General features: G+C 33.2%; 2 protein-coding genes across 2 annotated transcripts; one reads left to right on the top strand and one right to left on the bottom strand.

The window, feature by feature from the left end:
* Positions 1–1,098: 1,098 nt before the first annotated feature.
* LOC137816593 (probable pectin methylesterase CGR2) lies at positions 1,099–5,489 on the bottom strand. The gene is made up of 7 exons (XM_068619791.1): positions 5,238–5,489; positions 4,930–5,098; positions 4,801–4,840; positions 4,667–4,708; positions 2,253–2,627; positions 1,756–1,811; positions 1,099–1,545 (listed from the first exon to the last, which is right to left on the bottom strand). The coding sequence occupies exons 2-7, from the start codon at positions 5,038–5,040 to the stop codon at positions 1,393–1,395; spliced, it is 777 nt and encodes a 258-aa protein (XP_068475892.1). The 5' UTR covers positions 5,041–5,098; positions 5,238–5,489; the 3' UTR covers positions 1,099–1,392.
* Positions 5,490–7,446: 1,957 nt separating this feature from the next.
* LOC137816592 (uncharacterized) lies at positions 7,447–11,830 on the top strand. The gene is made up of 6 exons (XM_068619790.1): positions 7,447–7,741; positions 8,455–8,577; positions 9,008–9,243; positions 10,596–10,632; positions 11,333–11,390; positions 11,472–11,830. Exons 1-6 carry the CDS (start codon positions 7,637–7,639, stop codon positions 11,549–11,551), a joined length of 639 nt encoding a protein of 212 aa, XP_068475891.1. The 5' UTR covers positions 7,447–7,636; the 3' UTR covers positions 11,552–11,830.
* Positions 11,831–12,017: the final 187 nt, after the last annotated feature.

The following is a 12,017-nucleotide window of genomic DNA, read 5'->3' as shown; positions in this document are numbered from 1 at the left end:
AATAACTTTCAGCTTACAACTAAATTTAAAACCTTTCAGCTAGAAGTTGATTTTATCAAACATACCTAAAGTTATTAAAAGAATTTTCATATTTCACATGTTTCACTCTAGATAAATTTATGTATATCATCATTAAAAGTTAGTTTTTATATATTATTAAAATAGATTTTGGTTCATTTATTTAAAAATTAAATTGCATTTCAACGATAACCTAAAAATATCTATTTAAATTTTAAAAAAATAATATTAAAGAAGAATAATAAGTTTATATTCAGATCAAATAAACTATTTTACAAACAATAACATTGCATCCACTCATGCCACCATTAGTTTCCCGCAAACTAGTTATTTGAATTTTCGTTTAATATTATGCTATTAGTTTTAGTCATTGCACTGTTTACTTTAAATTTTAACAAAAGTAAAAAATGTATACAAATGTCATTCAAAAAATTATTTATACAAAACAAGACATTTTAAGCTTTAAAGATTTAATATTATGCTATTTGTTTTAGTCATTGCGCAGTTTATTTTAATTAGTTAACAAAATAAAGCATTTTATTAATAAAAATTATACAAAAACCATTCTGTCTTTTTATTGAAAAGGAAGGAAAGAAACATTTAGAGAAAGCAAATAAACAAAGATCACAACATGCATTGTTTAAAAAAAAAATCTATAAACTATTTCATATAAAATGTAAAACTAAATTTAATTTTCAACACATGAAAAACCAATTTCATGATTTCCTTGTATTTCTCTAACCTATGCTTATAAATAAATTTTCTCCAATCATAATCAATCAAACTATATTAATGAACCAGTTCGATTAAAAATATTATAAAAAATAAGAAAAAAATTACCATTTATTCATATTTTCGAACTATGTCTCGAATTATCTGTCAAAATAAGAAAAAGTAATAATCAATTGATGACAGAAAAATCATTAGTTAAGTATTAGGGGTACATGATTACATATGTGATAGAATATAAACTATTGATTTTGTCATCACGAATTATTTCTTACTGTTTACAGCAGCGATGGTGTATAGATAGACCTAAACCAAATGAAAACAATGTGGTGTATCCAACCTTTTGACAAATTACAAGAACATATGACGACATTTAATTTATATCTCAACAAAAGAAGCAATATTACTTGCGACTTACTTATAGATAGCCTAATTCAACTAATAATTTAGTTAAATACTAACTTGATTTGTGTTTTGCAGCCAGGGGCTGGAATTCAAAGAATAAAAATCTATCAACAGAATTGATACACCATCTAAGGCGAGTATATTTCAAAGAATTAAATTACCTTTATAGAATGAATTGTTTCAAATGAAAACAGAGAAGAAACATTAAGAGAGATCTCCAATGCTGTGCCATCCCATACATCAATGGAGTGATTTCAAGTGGAATATCTGGCATCTTGGAATATAGGAACTCATAGTGGAAGCCTGTTCAAACTTCTTAGAAGCATCTTCGTTCTCCTCTAAGTTAATCTGGAGGAAAAACTTGACCCACCAGGATGAACTTCTCATCTTGGCCTGAAGCAAGACGAATCAGTTAATTTTTCCCCATTTTTTATATATAAAAAAATGAAAGGTGTATATATCCAGGTGATAGTATCTTTAGCTTCAAAAAGGTTGAGAGTCTAGGATCAAGACCTTCTATTCATCCAGGCTCAGTAATTGACATCAATACATCTACAAAAATATGGATAACATTCTATTATTCTTTATGTAAAATCTACTCACCGCTCTTCCAAATTTAGAAACATCCGCCACCTTCGCCTTTTGAGTGGTAGGAAAACCTTCATTATAGATTTTATCAGAAGTCAGTGACAGAACCAAGAGATTATTGACTATTGCTAAGATAGTCTTTTAAGCAACAGCACAAGCAGTATATTTAAAGCGCAAGCTCCCGACAACTCATCAACATTAACACCGGTAAAAGCAAATCATAATTCTAAGACAAATAAATGGGAGGGAGTTCACGAGTTCAGATAAGCTCAAATACACTACCTCAAACAACATTTATGCTCTAAACATTAATATCATACTAGGTGATTCAGACTTCAACAATAACAACCAAACTTTTGGACTTAAAAACAGCTAGATGGGAGTGGAATCAGTTACATGAATCAACTAACACCATTTAATGCAAGTTTCAGATAAAAATAAATTCTTAAAACAGAAGAATAAATTTAATTCATAGATGGGAACCCACATTAAATTCCATAAAATGCTCTTACCAGTAAATATTACAACACCATCAGATGATACCCTCACTAATTCCGGTAGAGTTTTATTGAGGTATCTTGGAGATAGGTAATCCAGAGCATCTGAAACAATTACAAGAGAGAAAGATTTTGGCCTGTACGGAAGAGGAAACTTGATATCAGACACACGCACACTGCTTCTACGGATCAGTGCTTTGCAACTACTATCAGCCTCCTCTATATCATATGGTTCGATTCCCCAGGCTTCAGTTTCCTCCTCCTTCAGCAATTTAGAGACCACATAGCAAGTATCAGGACCAACGTGTAAAACTTTATGCATGCTATCTCCATATGCTTTCTTTAAAATGGGAATAGACTGTTGGACCTCTGCACTGCACAAATAATCACCTGCATTTCGTTGGAAGTAATGTATATTATAACAGAATATATAGAAGTGTTGGGACACTCATGAAGTGTCTCATTTTCTTTTATTTATTCTTTGCTAATAAAAGAAAAAGAATATCTAGAAGTGCATTCACGGCAAAGATCACTGGATGAAACGAATGATAGATACTACTACGTCATGGTTTTTCAGTTATATTTGGATAAAGGAGAAAGGGATTAACATGTGATCCTCTAACCGGTATATTCAATTTTTATGAACATTTCAAAGGTTTCCCCCAACTTGGGAGGATTTTAATCATCCAAACAAAAGGAAGGAAAATCAAAACTATCTGTCATGCTCTTCACCTCCTTCTCTTCTTCCTTTGATCTATTCCCTTCTCCTTATCTCCAACATCCAAACACTAAACCCAAATTCTAACAAAATTATCACTGTTCCAGTATATTGCAGGTATTGTAAACAACAAATTAGAATAGCAAAGGAAACTGGAGTAATACAAAAATAACTGTCATCACACCTATTCTACTTACCCCCAAATCTTTAGAATAATGTCATTACAAGAAAAAGGGAAACCACAAAGATAAGATGCAAATCATTGAAAAACAATGTTTACTACATGGTAGGACAAATGCATAGAACACCCATTACGTAAGATCCAGTTAGTGTCAGCAGCTAAAACTATTTTAATCCTGTATACATGTTTGGACTGCTTACATTAACTGTACGAAGATGGTTGTCATAATAAGTTATACACAGCCAGTATGAACCCAACTAGAAGTGTCACAGTTATAATACAATTCAAAGGATGGCATCTGACACATGACAAAAGTAACACATGATTACTACTAAACAAGAAGACAAGATAAAACAACTAACTAGAACAAAAAGGTACCACCAGCAAAATGAACATTTTTTTCCCGGTAATGCAAATAAGAAACAACGAAAAAGACAATAGAAAATGCATTTCAAGCAAGAAATATGGAATTTATATTATGGGATAAATTGCTACTTTTCAAGAATCACAACTCAACAAATGTATGCCACCACAAGAAAAAAGGAAGTACAGGTGTGGAATTTTCAACCTTTGGAGACACGAATAAAAGCCAATTACATTTCAATAAAGAGAAACAACTGAACACCTTTAATCTGCTAGAAGCATTAAGTCTGATAAAAAAGAAATATATACTAATTTTTTTCCCCAAAAAGAACCACATGTGACTAGTTATATTATATCACAACGCAAATCAGAGAAGAAATAAGAGAAAAGCATTAAGAGACTTAACACCATAAAAATTTTATGATTACCACAAACACCTCCGATTCCAATGAGCAGAAACTGTTCTTGAAATCTTGATCACATAACAAAAAACCCAAGAAGAACAACAAAACCATATTTGATGCAGCAGAGCCATCAGTCAAGCGTAGACCTCAAACCTCAAACGAAATGAGAAAAAGATAATTTGTGACAAACAAAGCTCCACCATGTTCAATTAAATGACAAAACCTCGCCTTGTTGCTTAAGATATCAACTTCAATGAAATTAGTGTCAAGAAAACTTCTCTGCTAACTAGGAATTAACCTCACATAATCATCAACGTACTTCTGCGCTCTACACACTTATAGCATACCAACACAATACCTTTCAGACTAAACTAAAATACAGTTCTTTAGGTACTTTTTGTGTTATTCTTCACTCAATCACATAATTCACATGATAAAGGATTGCATTAAAGGATTACGCAAACTGTCTAGGTAAAACTTCCATTCCAATTAAGATATCAGCACAATTAGTACTTAAGAAACTCTATACAAGTTTTGTTCGAATCTTAAATAGACAAAGAAATTGACAGTGAAACAAACCACAATCTAGGAGATATTATTACACGGTCCAAGACTATTACCTGTCCACGACCGGTTTCAAAGTAATAGTTAGCCAAAATTTTAAATTTGAAGGTGCCTCTCACATGTAAATTGCTCAAGATCATAGTGATCTAGGACCAGTAATGAATTCTCACAGTAAGAGGGGTAAGAAATTAGAACTTACCTTCAATCCTGCTAACAGAATCTAAACGGCTGCCAAATCCACCTGTCAAAAAACCAAGTGACATTGAATTGCATAGATAAACAAAACAAGCCAGAAGTACATCTCAGTAACAAAACGAAAAAAGTAGAACAAACCTGAGCCCCGGTAAAAATAGCCAACGACAAACAAACCTCCCTGTAGAATTACCAAAACCTCAATCAGAAAAAAAAACACCGAAAGTGAAAGCACCTCATTAAATCAACTAAAATAAAATAAAAAATCACCAAAACTACGAGTGCAATCGACAAAACCGGCGGCGACCTAGATTTCGAAGAGAACAATCCACCGCCGCTATCACCGAACCTTCTAGAAGAATTCACCGGTCTCCTCGACATAACTTTTCTATTGTCGAATCTTCTTACAGCACAAACGCGTAGTTTCAGTTACACTAATCTGCATCACACGAATCAGAAAACGTTAATGAAAAACGCTTTCACAGTTTCACCACAATGCCGACGAGAAAACACAACGAAAGCAAGGCAGCTACATCAATGCACTGAAAACACGTTAGGAACCAAAAATCTCGAATTACCGGTAAATGAAACAATCCTACAGAACTTGCATTCTGCAAACGCTAGATCTGAGTTACACGCAATACAAATAGAAAGAAAAGAGAGAATCAGAAGAAGAAAAAAACAGAGTGTGTTGTTTTTTTGTTGTCGTGGCAATAGCAATGGCAATGTTGATGCAAAAAAAAGTAAGAGTATGTTGAGGTGTCGGTTGGTGGAATCCAACGGTGGACTGTTTCTTCCTACACCTCCTTATTTTCTTCTCCCACCTCCATAAACTTTTCATATTCCAAAAATATTCTTTTTGTAATATTCCCACATTATGTAATTCAGAAATCTTTTTTCAAATTCGTAATTAATTTTTTAATTATTAATCCATAAGCTTTTTTTTAGATATATGTTTAGTTTTCTGGATTACATAATCAGGAAGCCTAAATTAAATTTCAAATTATGTAATTCAGAAGCCTTTTTTTCAAATGTATATCCGGATTACATAAGGAAGTTAATCTTAAATCCTGACTTCCAAATTATATAAATTAGAATACCATTTTTTAAAAATATATTCTGGATTACATAATCCGTAAGCTATTTTCAAATCTCATATTAACTTTCAAGTTATGTAATCCAGAATATGATAATGGTACAAGAAGGATAAAAAAATATTTTCATGTTTTTGTATGGGGTGACAGAAAAAACATATGGAGGTACAGAAAGAAACAGTCTCAACGGTGTCAAACCAGTTTTTTATAATGGGTCATGCCTTTTTGGATATGGCCAATTGTGGCTCAATAAGTAGAAGGCTTCTTCTTCCTGCACCCTCACGTTTTTCTTCTTGCACCCCACAATTTTAAATATTTCAACATTAACTTTGACCTATAATTTCAAAAGGGGCTATCGGATATCGGGATCCGGTAAGGGTGTTCTGGAAGGTAAAAGGTCATAAATTGTTGTTTTCCGGAGTGTTGAATCTGGAAGCCTAAATTGCATTACAAATTGATGGATCTGGAACTGTTTTTTTTGTATTACGGACTCCTAAATCCGGAATGCATCACTCGCATTATGAATTTATGAATCCGGAATTGTCTTTTTGAACTATGGATTGTTGGATCTAGAATAATGTTTTTGACTCATGGATTCATGGATTCGAAATGCAATGATTTTGTTTCATTTTTTATTTTATTTGTAGAAGTATGAACAATATTGATGAATTTTATCAAGAATTATATGATGGGGTTGATATATGGGATGATGATGATATTGAGAAGTCATTATCCATGTTCTTGTGTGTTTCCATCTTCATTAACATGTTTTCTTCTAACAGAGGTTGTGGACGTAGATGATCACATTGTGAACCTCCTCCCCTAGTCTTCACCATGTTCAATTACACCATTTAAGTTAAACCAAATTACAAACTAACGAATAAGATATTGAACCAATACAAACAAAAAACAACAAATATAAAATTCTATTGAAACCAAAAGAGAGAGAAAAAACATTGTATGATTTCTACTAAACAAATATAAATAAATTATAGACAAAAAAAAAATATTAAAAGAAGAAAAAAAGAAGCTCATTGCAAATCATATTTGAAGATAGAAAAAATCTTTTGATGAAGTTTTATATGTTGAAGAAAGGATGACCATAAAAACACAAATTCAGATCCACAAATTCGGAACCTTCCTGGATCCACAAATTCGGAATATTCCTAGAACCACAAATCTGGGATTTTACCGGAAGCAAAAATTCAAGATTTTACCGTATTTTGTAATCCAAAATTCTATCGGATTCTATAATCTGAAATGGAAGAAAACACTTACGGAAACAAAAATCCATAAAAAAAAAACGGATGTGCAGATTCAAAAGCAAAGAAATTTACTTACCTTTGTCAAGAGCACTCTAAATCACAAAAAAAAATGTGAGATTGAAGGAGAAGGATTTGAAGGTGTCACACTGCTGCTGGAACATGAAAGGCACGCCTAGAACATGAAAGATACGGCTGCGCAAGAACATCCTTGCCTGCACCTCTCTAGGGTTTTTTTAGGTTAAGAATATTTCTGGAATTTTAAAAACTAATAAGGGCGATTTTGTCTTTTCATAAGAATGTGGAGTGCAGGAAGAAAAATGTGGGGGTGCAGGAAGAAACTGCCTAAGTAGAAAGGTTGATTTGAACCGGATGATTTGTGCCACGTCATAGTGATGATTCAGATTAATAGTCACTGAACCGGACCGATTCTGGTGGTTTTGACAAACAGAAATTGGAGGAGAGCGAGGAGAGGAGAAATAGATGGCAATCGATGCTGAGAGAGAAGAAAAGAGGTTCAGAGTTTGTAACTGTGAGAAATTGAGAGAGAAATGTGTTTGGATTGTGGAAAATTGGTGATTGGAGTCGTTGAATTGTGATATTGTTGAGTTTGATTCATAAATGAACAAAGACGAGAGCGATCGGAACGACAAGGAAGCGCATGATATCAAACTTTGGGGAGTTTTCCTATTCGGATTAGTCGGCGCCGCCGTAACTGCCTTCTCCGTAAGTTCTCCGCATTAGTTTGTTTTTTTCCTTTTCAAAATTGTTCTTCGAATCGTATGCATGTTCCTGTTTTTAATTAGAAAAACTTACGTGCTGTTCCTTAACTGCTGTTACCGTTGTTTTTTAATTAGAGTTGAAATTTCACTTCGATGATGTATAATATATGTTGATTTTCATGCAAACTTTTGTCAGAGATTAGGTGAAACTTTCATTCTAATTTTATTTTACTATTTTTTGTTTGACAGAATAATGGTCTTAGGGTTTGCATGTTCAGTGTTATTCTCAATTTTAGTTTGTGTTGTCATTCTCTCACGAACCTTGTTTTTTGAGAAATTATTACCTCCTTCGTATCATTCTAAACAATCCTTAAGTGACATATAATTAGAATTTTCATCGTATTGCATGGAAATTGGTTGGTGATCCCCCACTGTGAAATAATTTACTGTGCTTTCGTGATGGTTGCCTTTGGTGGCATCATGTGAAGAAGTTGATCGAATGAGTCATTCACCAGAATCGCTTTGATTTTGGGTGGCAGATTTGTTTTAGTAATGTTATTATTCGATGACATATATTTCCTCTTACGTATTTAGAGAATATGCTTTGTATGAAAAGCCCTTTTTTTCTTTTTTTTGTGTGTGTTTGAACTACAAGCTCGAGATACACAGGAATCATAGTAAAACTGATGGTGCATGCTATTATTGAACTCTTTGTAGCTGTCCAGGTCGCAGTCAAGAGGAGGGAGTGGCAGTTCTTTTCGATCAGCATTTCAAGAAGAAGCATCGAAGAGGTACCATAAACGACTGCAAGGGGAGTATGAGGAGGAGGTGGAGAGGGTGGTGAGTTTTCTAGTAGAGTTTATTTTCTATGTATGGTCATTGTAGAAATCATAAATCATGGTACTGGTGATTTTGAAAATAGTTACAGTAAAAATCAACAAATGTAGCATACACGACAATTTGTTATTGGATGTATCTCTGCATAGACTATTTATTCTTTCTAGTATCGATTACTTTTGTTCTTGTTTTATATTATTTTTAAGTTAAAATTTCCTTTTAAAATAAAATGGGAGATGTGATGTGATCCTTCTGATTGACGATCCTGAGGCACAGTACTTTGTGATGAAAGCAAATTTGACTGAAGTGTGTAGTTTTTAGTTTATTGATTATAGTAAGTGACAAAGAAAATGTGTTTTTTCTTTGCTTGCTTAGATTTTTAATCGGTTGGTTGATGCTAGGCAGTGTCTTGATTCTAAGTTGCTTCTTGTAGGAACGTATAAAGCGTATGCAGAGTGTGTTTAATAGAGAAAGGGATAAGCGTAGAAGAAGCTACGAGAGCTGGAGGGGAAATGGTGGTGGTTCACATCATCAACATATTCAAAGAGATGATTGGTACTGGAAGGCCGAAGAATCCTTCAGAGAGCAGTGGGCCAATTATCAACACACTCCAGGAGAGAGCAGAAACTATTCGCTATCACATCACTACTCAGTTTTGGGTCTTGACAGGTACTTACAGAAATATTGTGTTACTTTATTCAGTGAGCTCTGACCCAACAGTAAGTTGTGTCTTGGTGGTGATTGTTTAATCACGTGGTTAAATCCGAATTATCTCTTTGCATATGAAAAGGTAAGGCCGTGCACAGCGGCCCTCCCTTGTACATTTGCATTTGAGGAGACTTTGACACTGGGAGTCTAGGATAGTATAGCTTTTATGGTATTTAACGCCCTGTATTAGCAGGAGATAGATATATCAGAATGTGATAGGTACTGGATTTATTGAATAGGAACATAGAGCCAAGCTCCTTACAACCATTAGGTATTATGAAATTCTGGGACATTAAAAAACAAAAACAGCAAGAAATAACATGTCAGAGGAAAACCAAGAGAATCCCAGTCTTAGGAACAGCCACCTCACATCCTTAGGAATGGCAAACCCCACTGAAACCACCCTCTGCTCTTCTCACTGGTGATCCCGTTTATGACATGACACCCATTCTGTTAAGATTTCCTACTTTTTGTCTTTCTTCCACCAGCTCAATGTCCTCATCATTTGACTCATCTTTCCCTCCCTGGATCTTAATTAACCACCCTTTCGACCCCTTATTTATAACCCAAGCTCCTTTCTGTGTCTTTCTAGTAAAAATCAAGATATGAGCCTAACATCATGTTGTAATAATTATAGAATATATTCCATATTTTCAGCTATTCATTGATATTCACAATGATTAAACTTTGATCTTATTTAAACAATCAACAGACCATGTTGTTGCACTTGTTTGAAAAAATATTTCAACGCTTATATACATGTGAGATCATAGTTGCTAGAATAATCCAGCGCTTGTTTGCTCTTAGTTTATCAAAATTACATTCTTTATTTAATATTTAATCACATAATTCTTAAGGTAATGTCCTTTCATGTTTTATTTTAAAATCACCTACAGCATATAGTGTTAGGCATTGGAACTTTGCCTTTGTAATATCAGATACTGGATTGCTTAAGGTGTGATTATCAATTTATGGTAGAAAGTACCGAGCTCACTTATATGACATGAAAGAGCACAAGATAGCGCAAATATGAGAATCGTGTTAGGAAGAAGATGTCTATAACTAGAATATTTGAAGATATTATATAATATGATACAACAGGAGGGTAAGAGTAATATGTCTCATTTGGAGCAGTATGTGATTATGACCCGATAAAAAGGGGATGTAATTTTGGTAACTGTTGATAGCTGTTTGAACATTATTTGTTAAGGAAAACCATGCATGAATCCTGTACAGTCTACATAATAAGTTAGCAATAGCATGTCTGTTTTGCATTCAAGTAGTCATTAACGGTTCCCTTTTATGGATATCAGGTTTAGAACAACACCATATACAGATGCTGAGATTAAGGTAAATTTCCATTTTATTATTATTATCACATTTCATATATTACTGTATGCTTTGTAAACTATATCAACCGCATTGTATTGATAAAGAGATTGATTTATAAATTATGGTGGTGATAATCTTTATGTATTTTTCTTATTAGCTTCGGATATCTAAAAAGGGCTAAGATATTATTTGATGGGTGGTAGGTTTTGCACCCTTCTTATTTATTAAAACAGTTAGTTTGGTAATCATTTTGTTGGAAATTAGTGAAACCATGTGAAAAAAAACATCATTATCGTTTGTGATCAATTAAAGTTACAACTTACAAGGCTGCCTTAATTTCATTTGCAATTATTTTATCAAGTATTTCGATTGGCCTCCCTATAGAGATTGTGATCTATTTTTGTTCAGATGATGGATATTGATCTAGCAAAACCCTATGATAAGTTGCAAAAATTCCTTTGGAAAGCTCTATCGAATAAAGGAGTTTGTATCACACATATTCAAACTATAAATTATATTTATGATGGGCCAACAGCTAACTATAAACCCTAGTGTAACTCTTTCTGTAACATCTAGTTTGCTGCAAGGATGTACTTAGCGTTCATACCTTTTTGCCTTAGTTTTTGAACATCTTAATGTAAATTGCTTATTCTGTTATGTATATTGCTCTATTGGATCTTAGTTTCATTTTATAAAGTTTATCTTATCTCTTTCATAGATAGCATTTAGAACCAAGGCAATGCAGTATCATCCTGATCAGAACCATGATAATAGAGGTATGCCTTTACTAGTCATTAATAAGATCTTGTTAACTCCAACCATAGCATTATTGATTCTTGGATGTGAAAATGTGATAGAGGCTTCTGAGGCCAAGTTCAAAGAAGTAATTTGTTCATATGAGGCTATACAAAAGGAAAGGAAGAACCAGAATCTGTAATTGCCCAACTCCGCACAACAATCCAGGAACATTGAAGCAGATGAGGTATTCAAATTAATCATCAAAAGTCCTCTTAAGCTTTTCTAAAATAGTATTATCATCCAGCTAAAATATGATTCTCTTGCTTGTAAATTTTGGGTAATTATCGCATGATAAATTAATAATGATGGTGTTGATGTGTTGTATTATAAGGCTGTTGTCCTTGGATGCATTGAATTTTTTTCCTGTGAAATTGATTGTCCAGGGACATATTTAATTAATAAATAAGCATTGCAATCAGACGTCAATGGCCTCTTTAAAGTCTTTTAAATTATTTTTTACCCAATTAATTCATTTGCTGAATACTGTTGGAACTTCTCGGAGAAATTCTTCTGTAAAGTTGTTCAACACAACTTCGCAAACATTTTTATTAATATAGCAAAGAGACTTACCATACCAAATATTCTAATCACACAGTGTGTGCTAT

This window comes from Phaseolus vulgaris, chromosome 1 (assembly GCF_000499845.2).
Source record: "Phaseolus vulgaris cultivar G19833 chromosome 1, P. vulgaris v2.0, whole genome shotgun sequence".
NCBI classification, from domain to species: domain Eukaryota; kingdom Viridiplantae; phylum Streptophyta; class Magnoliopsida; order Fabales; family Fabaceae; genus Phaseolus; species Phaseolus vulgaris.
This window is presented reverse-complemented; position numbering and strand designations above follow the sequence as displayed.

Bases quoted from the DNA above. Each gene is read 5' to 3' on its own strand.
- LOC137816593 (XM_068619791.1), bottom strand. From the start codon at position 5,040: ATGTCGAGGAGACCGGTGAATTCTTCTAGAAGGTTCGGTGATAGCGGC. The intron at 4,841-4,929 runs GTGATTTTTTAT...GTAATTCTACAG, and splicing joins CGATTGCACTCGTAGTTTTG to GGAGGTTTGTTTGTCGTTGG. The intron at 2,628-4,666 runs GTAAGTTCTAAT...AACGAAATGCAG, and splicing joins TTCTGTTAGCAGGATTGAAG to GTGATTATTTGTGCAGTGCA.
- LOC137816592 (XM_068619790.1), top strand. From the start codon at position 7,637: ATGAACAAAGACGAGAGCGATCGGAACGACAAGGAAGCGCATGATATC. The intron at 7,742-8,454 runs GTAAGTTCTCCG...AACTCTTTGTAG, and splicing joins CCGCCGTAACTGCCTTCTCC to CTGTCCAGGTCGCAGTCAAG. The intron at 8,578-9,007 runs GTGAGTTTTCTA...TGCTTCTTGTAG, and splicing joins AGGAGGAGGTGGAGAGGGTG to GAACGTATAAAGCGTATGCA.